Source organism: Dermacentor albipictus, chromosome 2 (genome assembly GCF_038994185.2).
Source record: "Dermacentor albipictus isolate Rhodes 1998 colony chromosome 2, USDA_Dalb.pri_finalv2, whole genome shotgun sequence".
NCBI classification, from domain to species: Eukaryota; Metazoa; Arthropoda; class Arachnida; order Ixodida; family Ixodidae; genus Dermacentor; species Dermacentor albipictus.
In genome coordinates, this window is record NC_091822.1 from 149,895,532 (window position 1) to 149,921,963 (window position 26,432).

General features: G+C 44.2%; 1 protein-coding gene across 4 annotated transcripts in view; it reads right to left on the minus strand.

Moving 5' to 3' along the window:
• Positions 1-813: 813 nt before the first annotated feature.
• Pgd (phosphogluconate dehydrogenase) overlaps positions 814-26,432 on the minus strand; it is a 74,495-nt gene continuing 48,876 nt past the window's right edge. For 2 of the 4 annotated variants that reach the window (XM_065429186.1, XM_065429184.1), the window contains exons 2-12: positions 21,090-21,165; positions 19,319-19,463; positions 15,299-15,518; positions 12,120-12,186; positions 10,875-11,009; positions 9,261-9,386; positions 8,796-8,859; positions 5,508-5,635; positions 4,780-4,913; positions 2,441-2,663; positions 814-1,091 (exon numbers count right to left, since the gene is read on the minus strand). In XM_065429186.1, coding sequence (XP_065285258.1) covers positions 972-1,091; positions 2,441-2,663; positions 4,780-4,913; positions 5,508-5,635; positions 8,796-8,859; positions 9,261-9,386; positions 10,875-11,009; positions 12,120-12,186; positions 15,299-15,518; positions 19,319-19,463; positions 21,090-21,165 — 1,438 coding nt within the window. In that variant the 3' untranslated portion in view covers positions 814-971. Of the gene's footprint in view, positions 1,092-2,440; positions 2,664-4,779; positions 4,914-5,507; positions 5,636-8,795; positions 8,860-9,260; positions 9,387-10,874; positions 11,010-12,119; positions 12,187-15,298; positions 15,519-19,318; positions 19,464-21,089; positions 21,166-22,922; positions 23,108-26,432 lie in introns of those variants that run through there. The other 2 variants (XM_065429185.1, XM_065429183.1) reach the window with 2 other exon arrangements.

The following is a 26,432-nucleotide window of genomic DNA, read 5'->3' on the forward strand; positions in this document are numbered from 1 at the left end:
TTCAATTTCACTAAGGAAACGTCTTCTTTGGATCAATTCTCAGCATTACTTTGCAAAGCTGAGCTTCTGCCAAGCGTGTAGCCCTGTGACTGCATGTGTAGTTTCAGGTGCTCCAAGCTAAATGCCACTTTAAACTGGCAAGTTATTTCTTGGAAGAGCACTGACACTGTACCAGCACACGCTTCCCAAACGTTAGAGGATCACAGTTAGCAAGCGAAAACATATTTTATGTTCAATTCCAGGGCCGCAACGCAATGCCAAAACTGGGGTCATTGACATTGGGAAGTCCTGACACAGAGCAAAGCTTGCCGACGCTGCATAGCAATATGGCTAGGTATTATGGCGTTGTTCATAAAAAATCAAGTATTCGGGATATACTGGCACTTAACAGTATCTTTTCTAACGTTCCTAGACGGCTTGGACCTTCAATGAACACAATATGGTCACAAATTGAAAATGTCATGCGAGTACTCCTGTAACTATTATCCTAATTATTTGGCAGTAGGAGATCGACCATTGAAACAAAATGAAAGCTAACTTTATTTCAGGCCTAAACTCCGTGATGCCATTTATGTCGGCACGATGTTGCGAGTTTTGGACATTTACATTTAATGAAAAAAATTAAGCCCAAGACTCAATCAACAATTCTTGCTTGTTTTACCCTCACTTTTGACCAAAGTTACACCTTTGAAATTCAAGAAAATCGAAGGGCAGTGAAAAAAAGTGCTGAGGAGAAGGTCTCGAATAAAAACAGCTTCAAGACAGAGGGGAGGGACGTTGCATTCATATGCACATCTATATGCCACACGCAACTTGTATTTTAAAAATCTTTATTTTAACCGCAAAATAAAACTACTATATTTCAAAACTGGCGTCAAAAAGTGACAAGCCTTCTGGGTGAGGAGGAGAGGACCACGTGCGTGGAGGGGAGGGGAAGGGCAGAGAGGCAAGATTCGCCGGGGCAGCAGAGATCACGCGTTGTAGGACGATGAGGAGACATTGCCACCATGGCCAGTCCAGTTGGTGTGGACGAACTTGCCGGGCTCGGAGAGCCGCTCGTACGTGTGTGCCCCGAAGTAGTCCCGCTGGGCCTGCGACAAGTGTGAACACATGGGCTGTAATGCAAGGCTGTGCGTACTTACTAAAACAACTCATCCGTGTTTTCATGGTTTTTACGTTTTCCCGGCAAAAACTATTACAGTGAGGAACTGCTAAAGCTTTGTTAAACCACGAACCTTTATTTCTGAAGGCATACTGGGTTTCCTTTGCAACTTCATGCTATTCTCATGAAACATACCCCAGCTTTCAATTTTCTGGGGAATCTTGCAAAAGTAGAACTCTGGGGCTTTTCGTGCCAAAACCAAGATCTGATTATGAAGCCAGCCTAGGTGGGGAGAATCCGGATTAATTTTGAACATCCGGTGTTCTCTTAACATGCTCCGAAATGCAAGTGCATGAGCATTTTTGTATTTAATCCCCTTCGAAATGTGACCACTTCAGCCTGGGCTGAACCTGCAATGTCGACCTCTGCTGTGCAACACCCTAGCCACTGCATTACCATAGTGGGTGTAAATTTTGGCGAGACTGATCTGCTTACAGCTAGGAACAATAATGATAACCCACTTGGATTATGCACATTCCTGAACAATATATCTTTATCTCGCATTACTTTTATCTGAAAGCATAAATCTTCATGGTATTTAACACATGCAGGAAGTTTAGGAAATCCATATCAACGACGTTCTATGGTATTTAATGTAGGCAGAAGGTTTATCAAATTTATAGAATGTAAGATATCCCGTTAATTTGAACCACTCGAGGCTCCTAGACATGCACTGAAATCCGGACAATACCTGCTGAGGTACATCATCATGAAGGGTATTGTCCAAGAGAAGCAAGTTTCTAAAGAAATGCAACCGTGTAAGGCTAAGCAGGCTTTTGTTTGCCAACTGCTGTCAGAACGTTGGGTGCAAGAAAAATGAAAGACGAAAAAAAATCTAAACTTTTATAATCAGAATGGTCTTCAACTTATCCTGTTCTCATCTTGGTGCACACAGCCGTGCACGACTGTTCAACTCTTAAGCACACACTGCAAGTAGGCTTCATCGCCAGTTAATGCTTCCTTGAGTGTTTGAACCCTAAGTTTATATATAATATGGCATATTCAAATCTGACATCAAATGCAACAAGTGTTTTCTCATTCCCCTCAAACATTTAGTCTCACTAAGCACATTTTTGTGGGGCATCCAAATATGTACAGCCTCTTGAAGTCACTACGGATGTTCCAATGTCATAATGCCCAAGGGGATACACACAACTACCCAACACATGCAGCTTAAGACAATTATTCTTACTCTAAACTTTACAAGTTCCGCTTTCTATTTTGAAAAAGATTGTTCACGGAGCTTTGAATATTGGCTATCATGCTACCGAGGCACACCTGAATAAGGTTGGCTGGCAGAGTGTCTGAACGGAATCCGTCGTAGAAGGCCAGTGCAGTGCTGAATGCTGGCGTGGGGATGCCTAGCTGTGCAGCAGTGGCCACCACGTGGCGCCAGGAAGTCTGGCAGTCGCGGATGGCATCCACGAAGAAGGTGTCGAGCAGCAGACAGCTCAGTGAGGGGTTCTTGTCAAAGGCTGCCTTGATGTTGCCCAAGAAGGCACTGAGGGAGAACGAGAACAATGCAAATAATGAATTGATTCACCTAAGGCTGACGTCTTCTTTTTCTTCACACAACAACAAAACTGATAAAAGTGGCAGTCGAAAGTGACAGTGCAAGTGAGAAAAGGACTTAGATCGCTAGATTTCAGCACAAGCAAAGCCAGGTTACAAAAATGGAAATGTGAAGGTGTTTTCCCACAAACACATTAAAAAATTAAATTATGGGGTTTTGCGTGCCAAAACCGCAATCGGATTATGAGGCACGCTGTAGTGGGAGACTCTGGAAATTCGGACCACCTGGGGTTCTTTAACATGTGCCTAAATTTAAGTACACGGGTGTTTTTGCATATCGCCCTCACCGAAATGCAGTCGCCGTGGCCGAGATTCAATCCTGAGAGTTCGTGCTTAGCAGCCTAACACAATAGCCACTAAGCAACCACGGCAGGCGCGCACACACATATCTTAAAGAAAAAATGTAACCGGAGGTCACGAAGGTTATCTTAAACACAGATTTGTTGTAGTTTTACTACAAGCAGCAACTGTGTTTGATAAAATGGGCCAATTATGGTTGTTCATTATGTTTCTGTTCGGGCATAGTAAGAGAATATATCTTAGTAATACCTGGGTTGAATAAATCACCATGCATATTAAAGCTGACCATTCTAACCACTACACCGCAGCTGCTTAGTCCCAGTGAACAGAAAAATTTCGTTGTCACAATGTCCGTACCTTATAGGAAAGCTAACGGAGTACAATTAACAGCATTTATGATTAAGAACATCTAGAAGTGTCAAAGTGATTAGCGCAGTTGAACCTGGTTATGTTAAAGTTGTATCAGACATGAAAATACCTTCATTATATCATATTTGTTATAAGCATATATTCGTTGCATGCTGATATGGGCAAGACTTAGATTTATTCCGTTACATCAAATAAATCATGTGTTCATTATGTCGAGGGTAGACTACTAAAGTACCTATTTGCACCACCTTGGGGAAAGTTTGGTAATCAGAAGTGTGCACCCCCATCCTAAACAACTATCAAAGAACCACCACTGTTACTAACATGAAAGCTCTCCTACACCTACTGTTAGCCTTTTCATACCTTTTCCATGAAATCTACAATCACAACTCATATTTACGTTCTGTGTGCAACTGCCACATACATATATCGCATTTCATCTCGCATTAGCCATTGCCAATAGGCAAGCATTCTGCACTGCAACCCAGTCTGCTTTTCTTCTCCAAACAAGTGAAAGTTGAGTAACTGACCCACATCACTGACAAGCATCCCTGGCACCAATGACTTTCAAACAACCTTCCAAAGCTTTATTTTACAATTAATGTTCCAATTGACAGTATGTTCTGTCAGAGTACCCAACTGTTCCTATGCCATTCTTTCTTAGTTATGCCTTGTGTTTTGTGTTTATGCTTTTTATTTCAGCTATATATATGTTTTATATGTCTGTTATGTGCATGCCATGCTTGCAATGTTTTGCTTATGCTTGCCGTTTTTGCCATCTATTGTACTACGCTATATATCCAACACTACCGGAACAATTCTTTGTTTCTTCTGTTAATCATTACTTTTTACATGTCTGCCTTTGCGTTTTTCTTGGAATGTTCTTGCTTATTTGTATGTTATTTTTTTTACCTATGGTCCAGCTCGTGTTACTGCCTTATCTCTTACCTTTGTCCCTCCCCTCTGAAATGTACAAGTGTACCTTCACAGTATGATAAAGAAAAAATAAACATGACCCATGTGTCTACCAATTACGCTGTCTCTAGGATCAGCCATTCTGATTGCACTATCTCCGGGATCAGCCCACTTTGGCATTACGCTGTCTCCAGGATCAGTCCAATCTGCTCAGCAAGAAACCATGGGAAGCAAGGAAAACAAAGCTTTACTTTAATAAAGAAACTATGCGCTTATTATGTGCTGTCCTGTGTTGGGCTATTTGATAAGACAGAAGCAGCCACGATCAGCAAAGTTTAGGAAGGCTTGCAAAGAAAGCTTCGGATTAGTACAGCCAAAGAATCACAAACAAAAAAGCTGTGCCCCGTGCTTGACATTGACCATCTTAATAGCACTAGCACATGAATATCAGTCACACTCACCTCCGGATGATGCAGCCACCCCGCCACATCAGAGCAATGGCCCCGTAGTTAAGGTTCCACTTGTATTCCTGGGCTGCACTTCGCAGAAGCATAAAGCCTTGGGCATAGGACACGATCTTGGAAGCATACAGTGCCTGAAAGAGTACAAGATGAAGGATTTGATTGACTCACAATATATAAATATACTGTTTTTGTTTTTTTTTATTTACTGGTCGGCTGATCGCACTTGATGCCCCAAAGCATCAAGATGTGCCAAAGTGGAGGACTGAATTATTGCGACCACCTGTGGTTCTCAATGGGCACCTAAAGCTTGCTACAGGGGAAATTTTGCATTCTGCTGATTATTGAATGCAGCCACCACAGCAGGGAACTGAACCAGTAGCCTCAACCCCACCGACAGAGCACCACAACCACCGTACCACTGCAGCAGGCACAAGATGAAAGCTCACTTCAAGAACCGTGCGCATCAAAGATTTGTGTAATAAATAAGTTGAAGCACCCCTTAAACATTTTATGTTTTTTTCAGTAATAAAAAATTTATGCTCTAGAATATCCCAAAAAGCCAGAAATGCAAATTTTTTTTGTTTTTCAGGCAGTAGACAGTTTAGATTTGCGGCAAAAATCGGCACGACTTATCTGCAACTTTCTGGCACAGCAAATCTATACCACATCTGCTACATGACAAAACTGGGATCGGTCTTAGGCTGAAAAAAGTGGATTATGCTCACCTTCCTAATGTGTTCGACAAACTCCGTGGGGTCACCAGTCAGCTTTCCAGTTGGGCCAGACAAAATTTTGCTCGCCTCAACCCTCTGGTCCTTGAGTGAAGACAGGCAACGGGCAAATACTGCCTCTCCTGTGAATACCAAGACAAAAGATATACGTTACTAAAACATTAAATTCTAGGGTGCTGCGTGCCAAAACCACGATTTGATTATGAGTCACGCCATAGTCAGGGACTCTACATTAATTCTGACCATCTGGGGTTCTTTACGTGCACCTGAATCTAAGTACACAAGCATTTTTTTGCATTTCACCACCATCGAAATGCAACCACTGTCACCAGAATCTAACCTGTGACCTCAAGCTCAGCAGTGAAATGCTATCCGTGGCAAGAAGGTAGAGTAATGCCCTCTTGCAAGTGACATCGCATCCAGGATGCCACTCACTCCAGCTTGCTCGGCTGCTGTATCTGCTCGATTTCTTCATGCATGCTCAAGTACTAGGTGCGCCAGCCATACTTCCTGAAGGATGTTGCAGCTGCTTTCTGCTTTCACGCTTCTGCAGTTTCTCTTTCAAACCGCATGAATTGTGAAAATTTGTGGCTTGGATATTGGAAGCTATGTAACATAGAAGAAAAGGGACTACTGTTTCAATGCAGAGGTGCGCCATGCCTTGTCCATTGATTTTGTGTAAAAAGACTGCCCGCAAATTTAGCACAGAAAATTTTGTACGATGCTTCACTCGAAACGCAGCGTTCCGTATAAAATGCAATGTCTGCCATAACTCAGTATTAAAGGAACAGCAGTCTCGATATGTGGTGTCACCATCAGAAATCCATCGTGCAATAGTGCCTGTGAAGCTTTCATGAAAAGTATTAGTGCTCTCGCGAGTTTGTCAAATGGGGGCACTGTAATAATGTACAAAATAAAAACAGGTTCACATCCTGTATGAAAAGAAATTGCTGCTGCTTCCACCGTTCACTGAAACAGGCACTCCGAAAAAGCAATGTTCATGGTATTTAACATGACTAATCACCATTTTATATAGTATTTCATGTATATCATACCAACAATCACCCAAAAGAAAAGTTTTGGGGTTATGATTGAGAGCCATACCATTACAAGTTATGGAATGTTGCACAGTGGCCTGCAGCAGCCTTTATATTAACAATATGGCACACCCATGCCGCAATGGAAGCAATCAACTGTCGATATGGCATTATGGCAAGGCAAGCATTGTTTGCAAAACCCATCCGTTCACTGCACTTGCACATTGAAACCACGAAGCAGTTCTATACAGTGCCAGTTGCAGTGCCTAAAGTATACTTAAGGCATTGAAGCTTAGGTTAACTTGAAGAGGAAAATCCAAGTACCTTCTGCATAATGATGTCTTGCACCTCTGTGGTTTAAGTATAGAAACTCTGAACTATTCACTTCACCAGTTCATAAGAGACCACCTCGTATACCAGCCTCACAAAGAAGACTCCCCAAACCTCATAAATTCACTTGATGTTTGGCCTTCCCCAGTGAATGATATGTTCACTACGTCCCATACTACTAATGAATGAGGCTTCAGCTTCTTGCTAGCCGCAGCAGTAAAATATAAAAGGCATTATTCATCAGAAAATTTGGGCTGAGCAGCTGCATCAGTTTTGCAAAACGGATCCGTTATAACTGCTGAACAAGCACCTGTAAATTGCTGAACCGAGCTGAATGTGTGGCACTGAAAGGGGAACATTGGTCCATGCCTTTTCGTGGACTGCAAACAGCTGAAAGTTTGTTACTTTTACTTCGAATTACTGCCATTTAATACTAACTGGCGAAAAATGGCCTCATACTGAAAAGCAGTTTGAAAAGCAAGCGGCGCTGGCACAATTTATACTGCAGTGTTAGTTCAGTCCTTGTGCTACCGCCCAATGTTTCTGGCAAGTGTAAAAATCTGATATTTTACCCCGACCTACTTATCGTGAACAAATGAGCTTTAGCAAGCCAAAGTCAAAAGAAATATTGTCACATATAGCCAGCATTTTTTACATGCTTGTGGCAACATGGCAAGTATGGTGACTTAAGTGAATTGTTCTATCCTATGTTATTGCGTTTATGCTTTTATTATTCCTGTTAACTGCCGCTGGAGAGTAGAACCGCGTATGAAAAACCCGCAATGCACTGGACTAACTCCATCAGCTGGCTGTCGTGTTGCCCTTCAGAACTGCTATATTGTTGTATAGAAGACAAGCTCTTGGAATAAATTTTGACAAACAAATTCATTGTAAAAATATATCTGAAAGGACCATCATAACTGCACTAGCATAGGGAACAAGAGCGAACAAATGGAAACGCTGTAGGAGACGCCCAGACACCACCCAAACTAAAGCCTCTTTAGCACGAAGTGCAGCAGGCAACAGACGCGAGTCCATGCCATATCATCACATGAGCAACGCTTGTAGGTCATACTTGAGGCTAACAGTGACTGGGCTGCTACTGCAGTTACTTAACATTTCACACAACCACCATAACGTTCGGCTTGCTGACCTTTAGGTGCACATTAGACTCCCTTAAAAATAAACTAACAATGAATTCCATGATAACCTGATCAAGTTAGAATATTTTTGTTTGGTTCCTCACAAATGCTGCAAATATTTTTATGAGGGATTCAAAATAAAACGAAAGTATTTACAATGTTTTTTTGTAGTACAACATACAATGTATTTTCTCATATCCTTGAGATAACTGCCAAATCAGCCACAATGCAGGTATAGTATGTGAAAAAAAAAGGAAATGGGGGACAATACCCACAATGTACGATTTTACCAACACTGTTCGTCACTTTCATAGCCACAATGGTGTCTTTCTTGATTTGTGAGCACGAGCTCACCCAAAGGCACTAAATACTGGGTAGGAAGGAAGCAGCAGCCTGGCCTATGCCATGCTCCTTTTAAGAGATGGGATCATTCAGTGAGCCAAGCAGAAAATGTTTAGTTTCTGGCTGATGAACCTCGCCATCCATTTGTCAGTACCACAGGCAGTCTCTTCCAAAGCCCTTAAATCATACAACCCACAAAACTCGCCACAGGCTCCACGTTTCGAAGCCCAGACAGTTATTGGTGAACAGCATGGAGGGTCTGCTGACTGTCGCATCACTTATGAAAAGCAAAACGATAAAATGCCACATTTCGGACAAAGAACAAAATAGGCTCTCATGGTTTCTCTATGGTGCACCTCAGTGTGCCCACAAAAACAATGCAATGCAATGTGAAGTATAGTTACACTTTCTTAATAGGGAAAGGAACTCACCAATCAAAGTAACTGGAATTCCATGCTGGAGTGCAGATATTGCTGTCCACTTGCCTGTTCCTTTCTGCAAGCCAAGAAACAGTACCAACAATGCAATGTTGCATTAAGAGGAAGGCAGACATACAAAAAAACAGTATTCAACAAATTTGCAAAGAACGAGCACATTTCCAATGCATAAAGAACAAGACTGATTGTGGCTTATCAATGCTAATAAATTTTTTCTTTAATTGTAAAAGCAGTGTCCAGGGGCTCGAACAAATTTGCACATTTACCATTGCCAGGGTGGACCACCAGGCATGGAAAATAAGCAATGATTAGAATTGGAGGAGAACAACCCCTAAAAAAATACAGCCCCTGTACCTGTAACTACAAGATCGCAAAACAAACATGATTATGGGATTTCACTAAGACTATCAGAACAAAACTAAAAAGCAAAGAAATACAAGTCAAATAGTTTGCGCTTACCTGCCCAGCAGAGTCTCTGATCTTTGTCACAAGGGGCTCATTGTCAGTGTCCTTGAACTTGAGAATGTTGCTTGTGATTTCAATTAGGAATGAGTCAAGAACACCCTTGTTCCACTTGGTAAAAACCTGCAAGAAATGCCAAAATTTTCATTGTTCAAATAGGAACCTGGCTCCGGCATCAGTGGAAAACAATGCACTGGGCAAGTTATGCACAGTATTGCAAGCACCACTTGTATGCACTTGAATCCGCAGGCAAGGACAATAAGTTATGAATTAGTTTGTCAAGTTCAATGGAAATCTGTATTCTTCACAGGGACAACAAAAACTGCTGCTGCTGCTTATAATTATGGGTCAGTGAACGCTTCCTAAGTACAGTACTGTCTCCTGTTACAGGCACTTCCTTCACAACCGTGCTGTTCTGCCACAAGTGTTGGCATCACTTCTGCAAAATGCCGATCGCTGGAACCTGAAAATGACAACTTAGGCAGTTATGCAGTATTGGCGCACAACTTGAAATCTATGAGAAGCGAAGTTTCCATGAAGTCGTTAATCAATGCTATAAATTGGTCCATACCATTCCTGAATCTTTGGCTTAATAGAAACTGGTGCACAGCACAATGCGCACTTGAACACCCGTGCTACACAATATAGCACATGTGACGATTTGAAACGGCTAGTTGGCGTTGGCATGACAGAAGTAGATATGCAATTGTGACCCAATAATTCGATCCCAGCATCAAGCACGTAATTTTTTTTTTTTAACTGAGCTATTTGGCAAGACAGCAGCAGCACCCAGAAGCCACTATCAGGAAAGTCTGGGAGGGTTTGCAAATAACGCTTCCCATTACACCTGTATCAATGGTAAATGGCACACCAATTGCTTTATAAATATGTTGTGATGGGGACCTATAGAAAGTGTAGGCAACCTTTAAAAATGAAAGCTCACTGAACTGAATGAAAACTGGCACTGCATGCACTTGATGGAAGTATCTGCTAGCTGTTGCTGTTCAATCCAGTCAAGGTCAGGCATTTCCAGAGGGAGGGCACAGTTTCCCAGGAAGAATGACAACTTTGTTAAAATTTGTTTTTCCTCACAGCGCACAGAGTCCCTGTGCTACATTTAGAGAACAGGACAGACTACTGTTATCATTGCCCCCTGATCAACAGAAGAGCATGCACACTAAATAACTAGAAATCAAACTTCCTAAATATTTCAAGATTTGGCTTGGGTAAGATAGATTTGGCTTGAGTAAGATGATGGTAGATAAAGGAATAAGACTTGTGTGCCTTCCAAAAAGTAACAATGCCCAACTCGTGTGATGCTGAACTCCGAGGCAAAATATGCATTTGGTACATGCTTGACGTCTTATCTTTAGCAATGGACAAGACGAGAGAACTTTGATAGAGGATCGCGACATCTGGATGTCACTCCTGGATGTACACCAGGTTCAAGGCGCATTTTATCAACTACTAAGATCTTTTTGGGTGGCCTGCAATACCAGTCATGTACTAAGCACACCGACTACAGAGCATTCATGCAAACTATACATGAAGCGCTGACATGCATCAACAGCCAAGTAGACGCAGTTGTGCACTTGGCACTCCGCAACGCACCTCGCTCATCTGGTCGTGGTTCAGACCAGCTGCATTCTTCATTAGGTGATAGGCCTCGCAGATGAGCTGCATGTCACCATATTCAATGCCGTTGTGGACCATCTTGACAAAGTGACCCGAGCCACCATCGCCAACCTGCACAAAATTAGTCGCAGCTTGAACTTGGAAGGTGGATGCAACCAATATAAGGATGTGCTAATGACAGTGGGACAAAATTAAGTGCATACTTGTCTGCAAGAGTACACACTATGAAGGATAACCGTAGCTTCAAGTAAAGTTCTACAATGGTCACAACCACGCTCAAACCTTAAAGCCACTTAACACAAATGTCAGCACAAAGCTGCAGCTCTGAAAGACATTTTGTTTTTACTAGTTAAAGCAGTGAGACAAAAATGTGAGAAATGAGAAAAAAAGCTTTTCCTGTACCGTTTTTTTTTGGCACAATCTTAATCTACAAATGTATACCAACTCTTACTTACTGAAGCTATTTTTTTGTTTATGTGCACAATTGTGTAATTTTCAAGGCAGCTTCAAGTTTAAGCAAGGTGCATTTTCAAAGCGGCAAAGAAAGCACTGCCATGAAGCAGCACTTGAAGGCAAAACTCTGGCATAAGCCATCCGTCCTCCTTATTTCAATTTTGTAAATTTTTGGTGTGTTGTGCATGCAACGTCAACATACCTAGGTTACATGCACAGCTATGAATAAACCAACTTTACTACTTTTATTAAAATAAATGTATTCACACTGAATTCCAAGCAACTGGTTTAAAAAGGGATGCTAAAGAGAAAATCTAAATTAGCTTTGATTGATAAAGCATTTTTCAAAACAATTTTTGTTGATCTCGCAGTACAACATTCATCACTAAACCAGAGAACAAAGGTAAAACTAGGGCATTTCTTGTGTTTTTAATTTCTCACCATAACTACAGTTCTGCCATCTGTGCGATGTCGTCGAATTCAGTGCATTTTCTCATTTTTGGCCTGTTGTGGCACAGTAAACCTTAAACATTGCTTAGTTCAGTCTCTGGGTCATTAAGAATGCAATGTAGTCCATCTTTGCCTATAAAAACGTTAACTAAGCCCGAGCAGACCATGAAAATAACTGCAACATGACAGCAAGCTAGTGTGGAAACATCAAAGTGGCAGTGCCACCCTTCTTTTTGGAGGGGGAGGGAGAGGTTTGTAGAAGCACAATTTAATGCAGCTCTTTATTCTTTCTTTGAGGGGTAAATTGCGATTACTAACCCAATCGCAGCATGGCTCTCCATCTGCCTTAGCAGAAATGCTCTGGAAGATTTCCTTGATGTGGGGCCTGAAAGAAATGCGAAGTAGCAGTTATCAAAACAACAGCCCGAAAGCCAGAGTCCAAAACTAGCCACAGAATTCGCCAGAGTGTGGCTAAAATAAATCTATCAAGTGTTTAGCATGAAATTGGATTGAATTGTGTGCACAGCCTAAGAATGGCAGTTCTCCAGCTACAAGCTTTTGAACTAAACCAGCATTTCAGCTTCAAAATGCTCACCAATTACAGAGTGTTTCAGACATCCTTTTAAAAAGTTTGCAACGTTGAATGACAGCAGGTTTTTCCATTCTGCTTGTGAAGATAAGTTGCTAATTAAATTTTGATTGTTGGCACTCTTGTCAGAGTAACAATGGAAACAACAGACAATCTTGAAAGGTTGAAGAAAGGGTGCTAGGAGATATTTTCATTTTACACAAGGGTAGAGAAAAAGAGCTTATATTCTACCATGACAGGAGCTGGTGAAAACACTGCACTACTGCTAATGAACAATGTGTTTACCTATTTAATTATGAATCTTAACTTGACAACATTACCAAAGGGCATGATATAAGACATGATTTTTAAAACAGAAAGGTGTGTCGCTCATTACAAGAACCCATTGCGACTTTGGAAGCTGGATTCTTGCAAGGCCATGACAACATTAAAGGGCCCCTGAAACGGTTCAGACAAATTTTGTAGACATGTAACATACAGCTAAAGTTAATCATTCGCATCACAATTTGTGTGAAGTGTCTTATTAAGAGAGCTACCGATGACTAGAAGTTACCCTCCTGTATAGCCATTCATTTTCTCCTCAACTCGTTCGCCAAGTGATCAAAGCTAAGCTCTGCCTCCACTGGCTCTGCATCAAGATGGCATATAGTGTTGTCTACTTCCAGTAGTCTAGGCACACGTGTGTGCGAAGCCTCTACGACTTTTCTGCCAGCTGCTTGGCAGTCGATCCCAAGCAGCATGTGTCACGAGCATTCTGTCACAGCGCCGAATGTGCCTAGTATGCCGGTAACCACAATCGAGCTGGGCATTTCGACGGACGGGTGGAGGCATAAACTCAAGCTGATGAAGGGACCTTAGCGTAGGCGTATGCGAGCGGCCTGATTGGTCGGCACGGTCCAGCCACCTGGTGGTGCAGAGCTTAACCAGCCAATGAGCTAATATTGCTCTAACCAAGTGCAAAAAATTTCAAGCAGTTACAAAAACAACATGCTAATGATTATGCTCCTACAAAAAAATTTACACCAGCAGAAAAGAAGAATACACTTTGTTACTGCTACTGTGTTTGGTGGAGCTCCGTGCTACCAGGTGGCTTCACCATGCAGACCATGTTTGCACTTCTGCTCATCCCATGAAACGGCATGGTCAAACAGCCAGGCCCAGTCCCCTTGCACTTGCGTGTACCCGAATACCAGAATCGCAAAACGCTATTGTACTAGTAGTAATCCTCCAGTGTAAAGTGGCGCCCGCAAACACGCAAATCCTGGCGCCGATCGGATACCAATAGTCCGACGCGCTGCAGCCACTCCACTCGTATGCTGCTTTGCAGAGCGATACAATCTCATAGCTTGACATATTGCCAGTCACTCAGTTTGCAGCCCACAACGCAAAAAAGGCGAATCATGGTGCTCGCGAAAAGACAGACCGACTGACAGTGGAGCTCTCGTCAACACGGAGCACATAACACAAGCAGAGAACGCTTGCTGTGTGCCAGAAGTCTAAGTGTAGTGAAAAATTGTTCTTGTGCATTCTCTTTCTGTTACTTTCTTTTCATAAAAACAAATGAACTAACATTCCAACTATTACGAACAACATTTGTTCACCATGAAGCTGGAAAAATTATCGATGACGCGCCCTGGCCAGCCAATTGGACAGCTCGCCGTACTAGTGTCATTAGGGCAATTTGCATCAAACAGGTTAGGGGCGGCAGAAAATTCAGCAGAGCGGTGTGCTGTGAGTGGCAGCGGCGTACATTTTTAAAACCTTATAAAATAATATGCTTTATGCAGAGCACTTAGATGCATGAATTAGTGATTAGAAGGACCTACTCTAACGACTCAGTACGTTTATACAAAATGGTCAAAATCGTTTGAGGGACCCTTTATTGTGAATTGTTGGTGCAAGAAAAAATTCACCAATGATTATGATACTCCCTAATTCAAAATTTTAGCGCAGCTCTATCTCTGTTTTCATTTCGTGATATACTGGCTGGCACGGACAATTGGTCTCATGTGTCACGTTGCAAATAGAGCGAAGCGTGGCACCACTGCCTCGCACATCTGTAAATCACGAGAGCCTGTGCGTGGGTCCAGTGCGTAGGTGGTGCATGGGCACGATTCACAGAAACCGGTGCCGAAAAATCTCCCAGAGGACGTGCACTCCTCTGGTGCCATCTTGTAGCCACCGTCCCCCAAACTATGCTTTTCTTCTCATGCTATCACCCACCCTCCTCCGCTTTCTTCCTCATTGTTCTGCTGCACCCTCCTGTCTGCTTTCCTCTTCGTGCCATTTTTCATCCCATACTGCGTGTCACATTCGCTCTCATCTTTCGCTGTGTTCATTTGCTTGGTCATGCCAATGCTCGCCGCAGGAGCGGGTGCCTAAAAGCCGCACTCTAAAAGGGGACCAAGGAATGTGTAGACTGGAGAGTGTTATCACAAAGAAGCACCTCGCAGTTATAGCTTCAGATAAATTTTGACCATATAGGGTTCTTTAATGTGCGTTCAAGGCACTGTCTCCATTGGAATGTAGACCCTCACTCAGAAAAAAGTCTATATTATAATTAACAGCTCACTGTATCCAGGGTGATGCGACAACCATTTTATATGAAGTGCAGTAGAGATGGATCATTACCCTTATAAGTGGCTTTGCTATAGTGATCCAAACAAAACAAACGGATCATGGAGAAGTGGAGACTCATCAATAGTGGGCAGACAAAGGAACCTCAGCCTGAAGCCAACATTTCGACAACAGGACTCATCTGATAAAGGCGAGTCCCTGGCAGAGCCAAGTTCCTTTATCAAAATGTTGCCTCCAGGCTAATGCTTCCCTCATTAAGCCACTGTTAATCATTTCATTATACTTAAGTGAAACTGACAAGAATCTCAGCTAAGAGAAAGATGGGACCCACCAGGCCTCAGGGTTGCCACCAGGCATGAGCGATGGGCCTTGGCGTGCGCCTTCCTCACCGCCGCTCACTCCAGAGCCCACGAATAAAATGCCCTTGCTTTTGAGGGCCTCACACCGGCGCTCGCTGTCCTGGTACTCCGAGTTGCCACCATCGATGATGATGTCACCTTTGTCCAGCAGAGGAACCAGCTTGTTGATAAAGCTGTCGACTGCCTCTCCAGCTGCCCAAAAGTGAAAATTGCATGAGTCATCATTAACACTCCATCGTTCAAACACAATTTGTAAGGAAGTGCAAGAGAGAACGCAAAACTTTTTCTTGACACTGAAGATGTCAATAATCAGTACTTTCATGCACCACCAGCTGTCGCGAAAAATTTCAGTACATCCTCTTCTTGCTCGACTCCATTACTATATGCTCAACGCCAACGATACTTCGTAGCATCTTGCTGCTGCTCCAAGGTGTCGTGCTATAATATCTAGCACTGGCTTGCTCCCCTTTCATCCACAGCTGCTATGAATCCAGTTAGATATGCTTACAGTATATCCTGAGGTTTAACATATACAGTCTGCTTGTCTGCATTCTAATGCACAATCACCTGGAGCATCAGCTTCCTGAGCTAAAGTGCCAAAGATTCAAGTGAGGCTAACTACGTCCTTTCAGTCAACTGTTTATCGCATGTTTATTACAATGCTTACTGCTGCCACGACAGCATGATAATGATGTTGAAAGTGATGGCTTGGTGTATTGCCTGGCTAGGTAGTAAGTTCATGTTAGAAATACGGCACAGGCAAGAAGTGCAGGGTTGGCAAACAAAGGCTGCAGCGTGAAAACCAGATTGTCAGAACATTTAACCACACCCTTTTGTATGGCACCCACAACGATAATGGAAGAGAGAATAGTCAAGAGGAATTTGAAATCCCACAAGTAACGCCGGAAGAAGAAAGCATTGGGAGCTATGCAAAGAGGGAAGGCAGCTGGGGAAGATCAGGTAACAGCAGATTTGTTGAAGGATGGTGGGCAGATAGTTCTAGGAAAACTGGCCACCCTGTATACACACAATGCCTCATGACCTCGAGCGTACCAGAATCGTGGAAGAACGCTAACATAATCCTAATCCACAAGAAGGGGGACGCCAAAGCCTTGAAAAATTATAGACCGATCAGCTTACTGTCCGTTGCCTACAAAGTATTGACCAAGGTAATCGCAAATAGAATAAGGAACACCTTAGACTTCTGTCAAACAAAGGACCAGGCAGGATTCCGTAAGGGCTACTCAACAATAGACCATATTCACACTATCAATCAGGTGATAGACAAATGTGTGGAATATAACCAACCCTTACATCCTTCGCATCGCACGCGAAATGCGAAGGTTGTGGGTTCGGTTCCCATCTGCGGCAAGTTGTTTTTCATCCACTTCATTTTCATTAATTTATCATTTCTTTATTTCATTTATTAAGCACAAGTAATTTCCCCTATGTTGTCCTTGGTGTCAGTGTTTGTTGGCTTCTTATGATATGATTAATAAAAATCGGGCCCCTCGGTTAACCCCCTTTCTTCTCGTGTAATACAGATATGTATTACCAGATGCTATTTCTTCTACCTGTGCCAAATTTTAAAAAGTTGCCAGTGGCAGATAGAACTTTAACCCTTGAGCTAAATTACTCGATGAGGCGGCCATTACTTCTACGAGAAACCAAATACTTAATTGAATAATGAACATGTGTTCCCCGCATGGCTCTCACGTCTCCTGTAATACGGCTTCCCCGCGTAGCTAAGCGCCGCCAGAGGTCGGTGTAGTTACAGAGTAGTGCGAGAGATGGCGCGATTGTTGCGCTGCTAACGCCACCTAACGGCAGGGTTACTCGGGCGCAAAAGGGGGTAGCCTCTTTATCTTTGGCTCGGGGCCGGCTGGGTGCACGGACGTTTCGCGGGACAGCCCTGCGAAATGCTTCGGAGCGGGGCACCGGGATGGACGAGCACGATCGCTCTAACGTGCCACCATTTGCGTGACTGTACACGCGAACGGTTAAACGTTATCCAGCATCGGAGTGAGCATATTCGCTCGATATTCTGTCGCGGTGAGTCGGACTTCGATTCATCAGCGCCCATCGGCAGGTTTCCATGGGTTGCGATTCGGCCAGCGGACTTTACTGGATAAAAGGCGTAATAAATACCCCTTTGTCTGTTCCTATACTACTGTGTTGTCGTTCGTTCGTCCAGACAGCACGAGTTAGGTCCTACAAATTACACTATTTAAAATGTTAATGACTTTCGAACACATATTTCAATCTACGAATTCTTACCGCTGAATTCGCAAGGCGTATCTACTTGGATCGAATTCTCAAGACTGCATCAGTTTCGAGATATGAATTTTCAGAGTGTCTGAAGAAATGAATTGCCGTTCCAGTTACTTTTGTACTTCAATGTATAAAACAGCATTTCTTTTTTAATTAAGTGAAGGAGCTAAATTTTACCGCAAGTTTGACGGCGCTGATGTCAAAACTGGTGCCATCCTTAGAATTCGTTTCAAGTCTATGTGCCTTGCAAACTCAAGGCTACAACTCGTGGATTGAAATATGCGCCGTAACGTAACTAAATTAAAACTTCATTAGCGTAATTATGTTAATTATTTTGATTTCTCGTAGAAGTAATGGCCGCCTCATCCAGTAACAGTTCAAGAATTCGAACTGTGCTACCTGCCACAGGCAATGTTTGAAATTTTGGTTCGGTTAGAAGAGCTGATATGTGTGCGTCAGTTTAGTTTTGATATTACTCCATAAAATCAAGTTTATTGATTATGCTTTTTTCAGTGTCTCTGACATCTTCAAGTGAGTTAGCACCACTCAATTTTGTTTACAGCAAATTTGCACATGACTGCAGTTTTCGTTTATGCTGGCCTCATGCTTGAATACTAATTTACTCTGAAGCACCATGATGTTGTTCAAGCCCAGCAAGAAAAAAAAATACTACCTCCCAACCACTGCTTCAATTTGAACGCTATAATGCCAACCATAATTTACACTCTGCACGAACTTTCCAGTTAGAACACGCTTGTGACCCGATGTTGCCGGAAACTAAGCGAAGTTTAAGAGTAGGCATGCTAAGTCAATAAATGTTTTCGTGGTACATTCAGCACGATATTCTGCTGTAAACCTGAAGTACATAATATAGCATGTACGAATTACAAGCCAATACAGGGTTATCTTTGCTGTTTTATCATTACAAGCAAGCCTGCTTCAGAAGAACTTGAGTTAGGCCTAATTGGTCGGGGTGTACGAACAGCTATTTTTGAGACCAAATCCAACACGTAGCGAGTAGGGCCGAAAGGGAATCGAATATGGAATTTTTTTCGAATAATAAGTAGCTGTTATCACAAGTAATATGATGCAATCTTCACAACCCAGTATTCCTCAAGTTGGCAAGTTTCTGTCATTGCACAGCAAGATACGAAGCGTTGTTTATTAAAAGCCCAAATGGAGCATTAGGAGCAAACAAGTAGTTCCTTTGCATGCACATAGAGTGCGAATCATCGCAGTACATCCTGTTAAATATGGCTGCCTAAGTGATGCATAGTGTGTCAGGCTACATGACATGTCATGACTTTTGCCTATACCATGCCCGCGGAAAATTTACCGCACTTTTGCTCCAATTTTCTAGGTTTATTTGGGCGCAGCTGACGTTTTGAAATATTCGAGAACCATTCGAATTTACGAATTGCGACTATTCGATTAATTATTTGAACGTTTCGAATATTCGCACACCTCTACTAGTTGGCGTTTACTGCACGTCGTGGTGACCACTGATGAAGTACGAAGACTGCGAAAGAAAAACAAAACGACGACACAGGCGTTATCGCTGTGTGGTTCGTTTTGCGTTTCTTTCTCTGCCTTCTTTTGTTAACCGTCAACATGACGCGCAGTAAGCAGACATGCATCTCCTCGAGCGCTTCATTTCACACACAGGGCCGATCATCCAAAATTTAAGCTCCCTGCCTGGGCATCACAAAATGCAGCCCGACCTTTGACAAGCAGAACAATTCGGCGTGGAGTCTTGAGCTTCGAGACAAATTCGTCGAGGGAGTGGGCGCCGATAACCTTGGTCCCCTTTGCCTCTTTCTTGAGAAATTCGTCCACTTTCTCGACTGTTCTGTTGAAGGCGCATACCTAGGGGAGAAAAAAAGAATTCGGCATATACACTTAAGATTGCCTATGTGTGAGAATGCGAAAGCATTATAGTCCTTTTGGTGAAATGCTTTTCTTTTTTCTGCGCGTTCCTTATCTGCGCAAGTTCTCGCCTGCGTTTTACCTGTGCCTCGGCAAGGCCAAATGAAAACGCTCCAAGCGTCTCAATCCACTCGCTTGCCCGTGAGGAGCTCATAATTCGAAAAACTGCTCAGCGGCGTTCAACTGGTTGTTAATGCTTTCTACTTTATACACTCAACTTATACACTCATGACGTGGCACCACCTCGTACCCGTTGGCTGCGCCCTCACGTGCCTAACCCCGCACGCACTAAACCCCGCCTACAGTCAGCCAGATGGCTGCGATGTGGCGTGCGCAATGACGTATGCACTAGCCACACCTTTGTTCAACCAGAGCCGTGGAGCGGCCGCAGCGACGGGAAAGCGTGCTCGTCTCACACCTCATAGAGACCGGGCTTGATTCTCATCGAGACCGAAATTTACGTAACATTATTTTCGAACGAATTAATTTACTTTGTTTACAGGAACCCCTCTGAGAAATTTGGCGTCAGCTTGACTACAACGACGGATTTTCGAGTAATGGGGCTTATAATGCTTTCGCATTAAAATGTAATTTCAAAGCATTATGGACAGACAAAACTATCAGATGCAACAAGAAGCAGTAAGCTCCTTTATGCCTGTAAACGTTTCTTACAACTTTGAATCTCGAATACACTCAGCTCTGCTCCCGTTGCAAAGATTACCAAGAATAGTAGACCATGACACCCAACCATGCAAATGATGCCCTTGTACTTCGAACACTAGAAGGTAGACTCATTTGCTGTGAAGGCACAAGGAAAGTAGCTGTGGCCCCGTAGATGTAGCGGTCAGATGTTCAGGCGGCAATTCAATACGTCACTGGTAAGTCGAGAAAAATGCACCAATAGCAATGACATCTCCACCAAGTGTCCTGTGTCCAAGCTTGAGAGGGTAACGTTACTATATTAACATTGCAATATGCGACACCAAAGAGAAGAGAGAATAGTGGAATTAACAGTAATATGAAGGTTCAAGTTGTTGTTTTGTGTCTACTACGAGAAGTGCACAACAGGGCCGAAAGAGCTCTTACAGTTGTTTTTTTCTTTGCTGACTACATATAAGAAGTTAGTAGCACATACACATGTGTCACTATAAATTGAATAATCGCCGAGGTTACCCATGTTACCACATTGAAATACACAGCAAAAAATTGTTACGGTTTATTTATTTTTACATACACTATGTTGATGTCATATGATACACGATGTACGAGTTTGTTGTCACCACCAACATGAAAATACTACCTTCTTTACATCCGGTATTTTTTACAAGCATATATTCATGACATGCTGATATCGGTGAACACATTAAATTTGCTTCCTTATATCCAATAGGTAATTATATCGGCATTTGACTGTAAAGTCAATGGCCTTTACTTTGCCTCTTCTACGTGTGAGCACTTAATGCAGCAATCTTAAATGTCTTTGTTGCTGTTTCGGTGCGTGACTAGAAAGACTAGCTAGAGACAAGAGACCACATACAAAACAAGAAAAGACTTCTGAATGCTCACCACAAAGCCATGGTCATTCATGTTCAGGATCAGGTTCTGTCCCATGACAGCCAGGCCAATGAGGCCTATGTCTGCCCTGCACAAACAAAAGAGAGGCACACATTAGTTATTTCAAAATGTTCAGTACAACGGCACCTTTTTTGCATTTCTGTAATGTTGAAGTCTAAGACCTCTTAAGCAAAAAGTATGCGGAATATATCGAGACTTGGAGTCCGATGCCAATGTTTTGACAAGCGGATTTTTGCAGAAATGTTGGCGCCAAACTGCACTTGTCTCTTCCTCTGTTCTCAAAAATATTTACATGCGTGTGCACGTGCATGCCTTCAAGTACACTTTCACATTAGTAGGAAAGTACAACGGTCTAATCCATGGTTAGAAAGCAGCATTCTAGGGTGGATGACTAATAACCATATGCTGCTAGTGTAACGAAACACCTTGCAGGCATCAACACAGGTTGAGTGCAAACTGTAAGTAGGTGCGGCACGCTTAAAAATATTGCACACACTGCTCCAGCAATTGCGTGTGCCTTGATTTCAGATAATTTAGACTGCAAGTACTAATTAGACTGGACCGATTAGTCAGCAATTTCACTAACAGCGATAATTGTAACTTTTTTTTCGCGGTATGATCGCTGACGTATCGACCAGTCATGTGCGAGTTCATTGCACAGGTGCAGCCAATGTGTAGAAAGTCCGACTGATAACAGAAATTGTTTGGTAGCGGTTTCTCCAAGCATGACAGCTTGATAAATCCGCTTGAGTGGTGCAAACCCAACGTGCAGCGAGAACACTTATTGAACCACTAAGCATAGGAGAAATGTTCCATGACAGTGGCAGCCACTAAAGTGGATGAAGTGCCCAGTATAAGAAGGTCTAGATAGGTCTAGGAAGGCATATGAGAGGACGTAGGGAGCTCTTTAGTTAAAAGCAGAGACATTTGCCAGCATAACATATTTGCCTACATGCTACTCTGCAAGGGAGGAGAGAAAAGCCCCAGACGAAGGAGGGCACATCAAAATGACGAAAAAAAATGAACAGCATGACCATATCTTGATTTGACTTTTGGCATCTTCAGCGATGAAATCTGGCATGTCACTTTGATGTCACTGCTAGCTTTTCGAATGATAGCTAACGTTTTGAAAGAAAACCAATGAACATAAAACCGAGGGCTCGATTGTGCATCAACAAGACTGCCAGGGAACTAAAGTCTGCATCAAAGGGCTGACATCACAAACAGACGTCAGATCACGGCAAATCTAAATCACGTGAGGTGCACCCTAGCTTGCCGCCCCCATCATCTCAAATGCATGCTTGAGAACACTTAATGGAAACACTGCATCGAGCTACATTGAAAGATTAGGCATATGTAATAACGAATCCATCATTCGTAACCAGAACAGAGCTTCTGTAAGCAAGAAAATGACGAGGACAGAAAATCGGAGTGGCGCCATCTGTGGCACACTATGGTACCTCTCACGCGACGTCAGCACTAACCGATTCACAGGTAGCGGCAATGAGGCAGGTCACGTAGAGATTTCGTTAGCTCCTCAGTTCTGGCGCGGGCGGTTCAAATAGAAGAGCAGCAGCGGGACCTCCAGTGACAATTTTCTACGCAACTTTGTTGACACACAGGAAGCGATGGTAGACTTCTAGACGAATAGTCGATCGATCTAGCACGACTTATCTTCCTTTACGTCTCTAACCTGAAAACGGCACTTGCGACGTTAAATGCGACGCGAGACGGCTGCAGCCGAAGTACAGAGTATAGGAAGGCACTGTATAGATTGGATACACGCGATCAAAGGTTATAAGTGGGCGCTAGGCGATGGCGTACTCGGGCGGCTCGCCTACTTTCTCATCCACTGGTTGAGCTTCATCGCCGCGGAGGCAGGCGCGGCACGGGCAGCCGGTGATCGGCTGCAGCCTCTGCAGCGGTCGCGGCGACAGCGACAGCGACCGGTCCACCATCGCGGTGGACTTCCTCGTCCTCGCCGCTTCGGCCGCGGAAACCCCGCCGACTCCTCGGCTCGAGCACGGTGATGATGATCCCGGACAATGGCACATGCCCACAACACGGAGGCGGCGATCGTCCAAGAAGCGGGCGGCCGGAAAACGAATTGGCAGTTTCGCCCACAGTCAAAGCATTGAACGCGGTATAGCAACGTTTCGCGCCGTGCTACCGCTCCTCACGCGGTGTTCTGACTATAGGAAGGCGCCACTGCACCACAGCCTCGCGCGGCAAACGTAGCCGCCTCATGACGTGTGATCAGCGATTGAAACGCCATACACCCTAAGAACAGTATACACCCTTTGGCTTGCCCCTTCTGCCACAAAAATAATCGTCATCTGCCTTGATGCGTTTCCTTTCTTCATCGCTGCAAGCCCGGAACTTTCCAGTGACGAACGGCACGCGCGTTATCAGAAGAGGCACTCCAAAGGGTGTAAACTGTTCTATGCTGATAACGCGCGTGCCGTTCGTTACTGGAAAGTTCCGGGCTCGCAGCGATAAAGAAAGGAAACGCATCAAGGCAGATGACGATTATTTTTGTGTGGCAGAAGGGGCAAGCCAAAGGGTGTATACTGTTCTTAGAGTGTACTCGGACCCCCATGGCGACCGGTGCATTTCCCGCTACCGGTAGACGCTGGTTGGCCGCTGGGGTGCCAAGTTCAGTACCAATGTATCACAAAGGCCTCCGCTTTCGTAGTATATAACAATGCATCAGCTTCAGTGCCCCCAGCGCCCACCGGGGGCTGAAGAAGCACAGGCTGCCACGCGCTGAGCACTGTATACATTCCCAGTGCGTGCACTCTTAAGCAAAATCACACCCTTCTGCTCCACAAGAATAATCGTTGTCTTGTCCGCATTTCTTTTCTTTAGGGCGGCGGGCCCGGTACTTCCAAGTCACGAACGGCATGCTCGTTATCAGCATGACAGCATTCTCGACAGGAAAGTAGCGGGCGCAGCGTTTTCAAGGAAGGAAACGCAAGCAAGACAGATGGCGATTATCGTTGTGCGGCAAATATACACCCCAAAGGGTGTACATTTGTTTAAGAGTGTGTAGCGCTTATGCAACGCTTGTGTCTGAATTTCTCCCCCGTTGTTGTGCGCTGCAAGTTATTCATCATGAACGAATTAGCCCGGCAGTCTATTCTTGTGAACCCCCCACGTGAGGTCAGCATTCGTCTGAAGCCCAAGGTTCAGGTTACACGAAATACTCGGTATCCGAAACTAGGTCGTGCCCGCTCGAATAAGCGTCGGTTCTCCCGCTATTCTCTCACCCGGATGCGCATTTAGCTTTACGCGCGGGACAATAAGTTCAAGTATTTACTGCGCAAGAGAAGCGACGAAATGACGAGAAAGACAAAGGAGGGCCTTGGCCACGTTGCTACGACTGAACGCAAACATAACGACAGCTAGTTCGCGGCCATTAGGAAAGCAGCGCCTATAGAAAGCGAGCCGAGGAAAAAACCGCCTCGCTTGAAACTTGCGGTGACGAATGACGCGCTGCTTCGCCGGTGCCTGAACGGTCCTTTTCTTTCCTATAACGATGCCAACGGTGTACAAGTTACACCCTTCGGACACCCTTTCCCCGCTAACGGGGTCAAACCGGTGCAATATCGGCGAAGGATTCCCCCCTCTCTCGCCAGAACGCGAAGAAGCTTCTCGGGTCCTCGAGCTAAATAAGCTCATCCCAACTCTCATTCACTGCGCATCTACCAACCACCCTTAAGGAAGCTGCTGAATTCGCGCTCAAAAAAAAAAATAATAAAGTCAACAAGGCGTGCGTGCGCGCCAACTCATTCGCGACGAGCGCGCTTGAGAAAGCCGGTACACGGTGCCATTAGGAGCCGCTTAAGAGGGAGTGCAGAAAGGCCGAAACACGCGCGTACGACAACGACCGGAGAGAGATAAGCTGGAACAGCGGCCGAAGCGAGAGAAAACGACCGAGCGAATCAACCGACCTGCGCGGCGTTCCTTTCTCCCCGGGCCCTCGACAGTCTCTCTCGACACCCTTTAAAGCGAGACTTTTCTCGACAAGGAGGAGCGGCTCGCGCGCACCCCCGCAAGCAGTCCTCCTTGCTTGCCCGAGATGGAGGCCAGAGATGCGACGGAACGAGCAGGCACCTCGTCAGTCTGTACACGTCTATTGTGCAGTCGAAGCATGTGCTGTGGGGCCAGCCAGCCAACCGACCGACCGACCATGCCACACTCAAACAGAAACAACGCAACCGCGTTCAGACGTGCTATAGCGGCTCTGCAAATGCAGTACTTGGCCCCGGAAAGAAAACGTTGGCTCAGAAAAAAAAAATTTATAAATATTAGGTGTCATTCGCAGCATACGTGAATACCGCGAACGTATTGCTTCTTAAGCGCGAGATAAAAGCGCGAGGCGATAGCATTTAAAATAAGCCGTCAACACGTTCAGCTGCGCGCTCGATCGCTCTAAAAATGTTGCGTGCAGTGCGGCAAAAGCCGAGTCTCGTTAAACTGGGACACTGCCTACCCGTTTTTCCGCCATTCGTTGCAGAATAGGAATCATACGGTAATGTTCAATAGGTCAGCGAGAGAACAAGAATTCGTGAAGCGCCGTCAGCCTCTAGGATCCGCGCAAGAGCACGTTTAGCTACGCGAATTGAACACGGAGGACACGGATCATGAGATGGAAGCCTACAGAATAAGAAGAAAAAAAACTGGTGGGATAAGTACATACGGCAGGTATTGCGTAACAAGTCATGGCCGGCAGCTTACCACTATCCTCACAAAGCACATCGCATATAACATATGGGGCCAGAAACACTGAGGTTAACAAAGAAGCTTAAGAAAAAGACCACGATAATATCAACGGAACGAAAAATGATAGGCGTAACTTCCAGAGACAGGAAGAGAGCAGCGTGGATCAGAGAGCAAACGGTGGTTGCCGATATTCTAGTTGACATTAAGAGGGAAAAATGGAGCTGAGCAGGCCGTGTAATGCTTATAACCGACGGTCTATTGGAGTTATGGAATGGGTTCCAATGGAAGGAAAGCACAGTCGAAGACGGCAGAGAATTGAGTGGCGTGGTGTAATTAGGAGAGAGAGAGAGAGAGAATGATAAAAGGCAGGGAGATTAGCCAAGACTGAGGCCGCGTCGGCTACGTTGCACTACAGCGGAAGGGGAAACTGGAAACAGAATCAGCTGGCGCAAAAGCAGGAATTGGAGATCGCCGCGAGAGGCCTTCGTCTTGAATTGGATATAATTAGGATGATAATGAATGCGCGTACTGATGACATCACTAAGCTGCAAGCCAGCGCGAAACCGCTGACCGAATCTGTAGGGAATGGCCGATGAGAGTAGCCGGAAG